Source organism: Meleagris gallopavo, chromosome 8 (genome assembly GCF_000146605.3).
Source record: "Meleagris gallopavo isolate NT-WF06-2002-E0010 breed Aviagen turkey brand Nicholas breeding stock chromosome 8, Turkey_5.1, whole genome shotgun sequence".
Taxonomy (NCBI): Eukaryota; Metazoa; Chordata; class Aves; order Galliformes; family Phasianidae; genus Meleagris; species Meleagris gallopavo.
The window spans coordinates 23,229,706-23,236,567 of NC_015018.2; the positions used below are offsets into that span (position 1 = coordinate 23,229,706).

At 44.6% G+C, this 6,862-nt stretch overlaps 1 protein-coding gene across 3 annotated transcripts in view; it reads right to left on the minus strand.

The window, feature by feature from the left end:
• Window positions 1–6,862, minus strand: part of SH3PXD2A (SH3 and PX domains 2A) — a 228,984-nt gene that overhangs the window by 70,957 nt on the left and 151,165 nt on the right. For 2 of the 3 annotated variants that reach the window (XM_010714667.3, XM_010714665.3), the window contains exon 7: window positions 1,768–1,815. The exons of the other annotated variant lie outside the window; for it this stretch is intronic. In XM_010714667.3, coding sequence (XP_010712969.1) covers window positions 1,768–1,815 — 48 coding nt within the window. The remainder of the gene's footprint in view (window positions 1–1,767; window positions 1,816–6,862) is intronic. 3 annotated transcript variants of the gene reach the window in all.

The window sequence follows — 6,862 nt, forward strand, 5'->3', positions numbered from 1 at the left end:
AAAAAAAAAAAAGTTGAGTCCTCTCTTTCCACTCCTTGGAAAGTTGGCTTTCTGAACAGCCGTTCCAACCAACTAGGTTACAGGTAGCAACAGTTAAGAAAACTGAAGTATTTTGCACACTGATCTGTTAAACCATTTGTAGATTTTCACACAGCTGCTAGACAGGATCCTCCACCAGGCTGAAGTCACCTATGTACATTGGCACTCACCCCAGTCATGCTTGGTGTGGCAACACACCCACATTACTCTGCACCGCACAAAGCCAACCAGCCAAGGAATGCAACAGTAGTTGGGTCACCCAAAACCACCCTCCTGGCACATGGGTTGCAATGACGGCAAGGGGAAGTAGGCTGCTTAGCTGTGCGAAGCTCTGCATTCCCGATGGCCTGCAGTCAGAGACACCCACTAAATCCCACTGTGGCACTTCTCACGGTCGGGCAGTGTGGCACGATTTTCTTCCAAAATAAGACATTAAACCGCTTGGCTGGAGTCTGCATTTAATGGAGCATGTTCATGTCCTATGACTGGCTTCTCTTCCGCTCTTCTGCACTCTAAGACATAGATTGATACCACAAGGATAAAGAATCCCAGCTTGAGCATGTACCTTCCATATTACAATACAGCCCTCAGCAGGCCTGATCTGAAGAGAACCAGTGCTGGAGCTGTGGATTCATTTGAACAAGAAATCAACTGAATGACCATGTGAATTGGAACAGCTTGGGGAGCTAGAGACCTGGGCAGGTGCATCTGAAGACTTCTCAGCAGAAACGATGTATCAATATTTCCCTTTTTGAGCACTACACAGAGCAATCAATCACTTATATTTACCCTTTCATTGCACACAGATTTTGAAGCCAAGCTAGCAACATGCATTTAGCTAACAGAAGAGAAGGAATTTGTATTGATTAAAGTTTCACCTTCTCTTTCTTCAGAAGGCTTTAGTATTCTATTTGCCGTATTAGAAACCACAACATAAAGCAGTCCCAAGAAATACAGAAAGCCAGAGAAAACAAGCCCTGTATCTCCCTTACCTCCAAATCAGGCCATTTGAGGGCTCCTTGCCACTCTCTCCAAGCAATATCATCTCTTCTCAACATGCTGCCCTCCTTTTCAGTCTCATTGTTTGTCTGAACTCCCAGATGACCTATTAACCACTATGCTTCTGTGATCGAATACTTCAGATATTTTTGAGCAGTTAAGTACAAATACCCTGAAATCAGACCTGTTCTGCTCAGAGTGGAGAGAACATCCCCCAGGGGTGTACTGAACTTCTTTCTAGGCCAGCATTTCTGAAATCACTGCAGTGTTACTTACTAAGAGCCTCTGACTAGCAAGCACTCGCCCACTGAGGACAGTGGGATTTTGCTCACAGGCCTTCAGCTGTCTTTTCTCCTTTATCCCTCAGTGTAGGCATAGGGTTGTGCAGGTGTGTTGCTGCTGGACAGGGTCAGCCCACCACAAGGCAAGAAACTGCTTTGAGCTGTAGAGCTGAAGTTGGGCAAGGGAGATGTCACACAGCAAAATGCCATCTACTGCTTTTGGAAGCATGAGGGTGCAGCAGAAGCCAAAAATTCAGCATCCTTATCAAAATCATGCATCACAAAAAACCAACACACAGGTACACAACAGATCCTGGATATTCACTGCCAGAGACAGTGAATTCACAGTCACAGTCCCAAACTCCACACAATTCCAAAACCACACACAATTTGAACTGCAGTCTTTTCTTTCCAGTAGCATGCAGAACAGCAAGGCACAAGAAGTTACCTGGAGCGACACTCTTTTTTGGAGTCTCAGACAAACTGGACATCCAAACTGGAAATCCAAGAAAAGGGCAGCGATAAAAGAAGGAAGTAATTAGAGAAAGAAGAAAATCATATCAGCAAGTCTGAAAGTTAATTAAAACAGATTAAAACAGAAAGGAACATCAACTTTTTTTTAGAGTTGGGTCAGTACAATGGGGATTTGTGTAAAGATCAAGTCATAAGAACTACCCAGGTAAAATAAAAGTTAGTGAACTTATGAAACTGACATGTAGTTCTTCAAATTTGAAATCTGAGTAAGATATGCTCTGAACTTATTCCCAATAGGACAGGAAATGCATACCAAGAGACAGTTTGACTCATTAGGCCTCAGACCTGCAAAAGTATTTAGCTTTGCAGCTGTTAATGATCCCCGTAAGACCAACAGGCAACTCACAGAGATGGAACTTCAATACATGCAAGCATTTTGTTACCCTGGAATTGCATTAAGTAATAGACATGGAAGAATACAGAGCTCATACAAAGGTACAGTTAAAGCACAAACAGAAATACCATTTTTAGCCAACAAACATGAGGCAGAAACCTGGCTAAAGAAAAAGCTAATACAATTGTTATCAACAAGGTCAAAAGTTTTCCCTCCCCCTCCATGAAATTAGGTTTAAATACTTGGCTTGGGATTCTGGGAATAATCTCCACATTTTTTTGTTTTGTTTGAGTACACTGGAAGCGTGTTTCTGAAGTTATCAGGTTTGCCCCTATTTCAAAATAAGAACCAGCAAACATTCCCATTATGTGGGATGATGGAACACAGGCAGATGTGTTACTCTAACACTGCCTGGGAGAAGATGCAAGGGGGGGGGTGTTTATATGATAGACTAAGAACTTGCTGAATTCTGGCAAACAACTCCAAAAAAATGATTTTTAAAGCCCACTAGCAATAGCGAACCCAACTCTGGAATAATCAGTTTAACAGCAGGGAAGATGCACCCTGCAGTTGCTGGGAGAGAGGATCACTGCATACTGGCACCCTTGCTTATTTGACTTGCTACTGTCTTTTGACCCTCAGAGGATCATTAAGGCAGCCAAAAAACCCAAGTAACCAGTTAAAGATTCCTAGTACGTATGTGCTTGCGATTTCTCAGTTACAATATAAAGCAAGAGAAAGAGCTTTCAGACATTCCCACTGGAAACCAGAGCTCCAAGAAACACTTGCTGCCCTTCCTCAGCACTACAGGAATAGCAAAATTTTTGTATTTTTCCTTTATATCAGGCCCCCAATCTTCATCATGTTAGAGCAATACTGGAGGTCAGCTAGATTTGGCCTTCATTTTTCAATAAATTCTCAGTAGTGACCACCGGAAAAAATACCTGAAAACTGCAACCATCTAGCCCCCAAACCCATGCACTGCACTGTCACAATCCAATACAAAATACACCATGATAACTTACAATAATTTATTTTGGATTACCATTAAAAAAAGGGCTCTACGCTGGTAGAGTGCAACAGGAAATCATCTGGCAGAGTAACTCATGCTCTAGCTTACAGAGGGAATATACAGCATGTTTCTATTACAGACTCATGGCACAAACGGGAAAGGGTGTGAAGGAGCTGTTGTCAGCAACTTGTCTATGAGCTTTTGAATAAACTTCCACTGCATTCAGGAAAGGGATTATGAACGTCAGTCAGCTGTCAGATCTTTTTCCAGACAGAAGAACCTGAATATTGCAGTGATAAATAATGCAGATGTAATGTAGAAACAACCAGGAAGATTCCAGTTTGCCCCAGTACAAGCCAGAAGCAAAATGCTGAAACAGCCACCAATTAAAAACAGAGAAAGAATAAACTGTGCTTTACACAAACTTAGGGCTTCCCTGGATCTGCCTGTCCAAGAAGGGAGGGAGTTTAGCCCCAGATTCACAGCAACCTCATCTACAGACATTTATGTGTTCTCTCATAACTGACATGGAACAACGTGCTACAAAAACAGCATTAAAATGTTAACTCCTATCTATTTCGAGAGAAAACAAAAGTTGTTTTCTTCCCTTGTCAAATTCATAATCTATCTAAATCAGAATAAGACGGCAATCTAGAGCAATAACTGGGGAACAACCTCACTGATCCTGGGGCAGGTCCCCAGCCTGAGGAGCAGCACACAAGCTGCAGCACTTCTCAGCTGCTCCAGCCTGACAGCAGTGAGATGGGGCTGCTCCTGAAGCAGAAGGCAGCTAGCATACTTCAGCTGCTCCTACACATCTGCTTAGCATTAAACTTCCTTCTTGGGGATTTTTTTTTTTTTTTTTTTTTTTTTATTCCAAGACATTTAAGCTCTAATTGCTACCAGCTTCTAAGAGTTCCTCCTACAAATAATAAAAATATCAGACATTAGTGATGGATTCCACTTCACAAAGAGCTCGAAACGAAGAGCTGTGGGGGGATTTAGGGCACAGGGAGGAGGTCAAGAGCCCCAGATGTGCGCTGCACCCATGCCAGCAACACACAAACTTTGAATGGCCCCGGGTTTCCCCTTCAGGAGTTTTTCTGGAATTCTGCACGGGGCTTGGAACTGGTTTCCAATGGGATTGGTAATGGTAAACGAACAAACCCTCGCTTCCTGCCTCTCCTCTCCCCCTCTGCTGCACAGCCAAGCGCCGGCTGGTCTCAGATGACTTGGGGGGTGTGGGGGGGGGAAATCTCAGTGTTTGGAAGGGAAATTAAAACTGCCTGCTCAAAGCCAGCCACTCCTAAGGTAACAGCGTTTCGATTCTGCTCCTAACACCAACCCCCACGGTCCTCACTGTCAGCTTCAGCTGAAGCCAGAACAAACCCCTCCGCTCGGAATTATTTTTAAAAGCTCAAAAGAAACGTGGGTTCATAAATTACAGCTCAGCCAGGAGCCGAGGCACTGTGCAGAGTACTGAGGCTGTCCTTGGAGCCACCACACCACCCAGAAATAGCAGCACTGCAGGCTTTGGCAGCGACCACTGGACCCCATCCCTTTGGAGCTGCCCCCACTGAGGTGGGGACCGGGGATGGGGTCAGCTGGATCCTCAGATGGAGAGGAAAGGAAGGAATTAGAGGGGGAAAGGCTTTGAAGGCTTCATTAAGCCAGTTGCCGTGGTGAACTAAACACAAGAAACAGATGACTGCATTTAGATTTCACCAGAAGCTTTTCTGCTGCCACTGAGACCAGTTTGTTTGCTGCTCCTCCCACTGCTGGCAAGAGAACAGGCGCCAGACTGCTGGGGACTAACGCTTTACTCTTGTGATACAGCCCCACTCATCTTCTTTTAGTAGCAAGCTATTTGTCTTGTATGCAGCTAGAGCAGAGAGGACTTCAGGAAAACCCACAAAAGCCAGAGTCAGTCTGGAGCTGAACGCACGAGCTCAGTGCTACCACAACCCAGGAGCTGCCACCTCCACAGTTCACATCAGTCTTGCACATCCAGGTCCTGGTCCAGCAGGTGCAAAGCAGCTCCTTCTCCTCCACAGCTCTCTCAGCAGCATACTGGATTTCTTTTTTTCTTTTTTGCCAGCAAAATGTTTAACTGTCAAAACATTCAGTTCAACATTGACTACAGCATCCACTATTTAATATTGCTGTATAGGCCAGAGCAACACACTACTAAAGACTCACAGGTTGCATGCAGCTGGGGATATCAGTTTTCTTTAAACTAGTACATGTATAGCTTTCTATCTTGTTAAGGTAAATATTGCCCAGTAATATTGCTGCAGTAATTCCCAGAGGTTAATTGGATCATACTCGTCCTAAGGCTCAGCATAGATATAGCTCTGGCCATGCAGCCCTTGCACCTACCCAGCTCCTCAGCTATGCATGGAGATATCCTGGGCCAAGGACATTTCCCATGGAGGACCTGGATTTAGCTATCTTGCTTTGGAGTGTAAAAGAAGTTTAATTACATAGGTATGACCTGTTCTATAGAAGTTGCCTTTCTTGAAGCCCTACATCAAACATCATCTGGGAATACTGAAACCTCTGAAAAGCTGTGCAACTCTAGGGTACAGCATAAGATACTGGGAAAACGAATACAATGCCGTGCTGATTGCCTCTCATGAAGAAGAGCTCAATTAACCACAGACTGGAGTGGTGAGGTTGCAGTTGAGCATTTTGCAGATTCACTTCACAGGCATTCACCCTTCCTTTCTTGGAAGGATGAAAAGAGTAAGCAATACAGTCTTACAGTGAACTCAAATTACACTGACTTCCTGAGTAGTCAACAATCAGTGCTGTACTCCACTTCAGAGAACTTCACTGGTGGTCCAGTAACTGGCAGAGATTCCCCAAACTGGAGCTGGGGGAAGTCAATGCCTTTTCTTCTCCATCAAGCAAAACGCATTAAGAGGCAAACAGGGGTGTTGTGAATTCATCAGTGGTATTTGACAGATCAGCAAGAAAGAGTTAGAGTGGGCTATTTCTTAGAAGTTGTCCAATTCTTTGAACTGGCCTAGAGCCTTGCTCACTGTAATGTTCCCCACGTAGGGCAGAATGGAAAATTGAAATTAAGCCTTCATTTCAATCCCGATTTTGGAGTTCAAGCACACCAAGAGATTGGTATAAATGTGAGTGCCCTGCTGTTGCCCTAGATGCTCAGGCAGGACCTTACTGCTCAGAGCAGGTAAGGAACCACAGAGAGCCAGGCTCCATCCTGACTCCTCCCAAGCTGCTTGTTGGGGTTTGGCTTTCACTTGTCCCCAAGCTTGGTTGACAGGGCAGAAAGGAAACGGTGGTGGGACAACTTCCTCCTCCATGCCAGGCCACCATCTCCACCACCAGGAGCAGAAAGTTCAGTGAGGACCTCCCAAAACCACAGGGTTTGTTCCTGCTTTTCCATCTACAGCCAGAGCACTATGTTCACTATTTCCCCATACACTCGAATCTCCTTGAAACTTCTGATCCCTCACATCCATTGGCAATTCCTGTCAGCCTGTTGCCAGATTTCTCTTCATCAGCTCCTTCTCCTCTGTCTGGGGCCTGACACTGGTTAAATGAGAAGGTAATAACGTCCTGAAGAATAGAAGTAGCTACTTTTAACACTGACTCTGCATTGGTCACAAGCATAAAACAGCTTGGGAAAAAAAA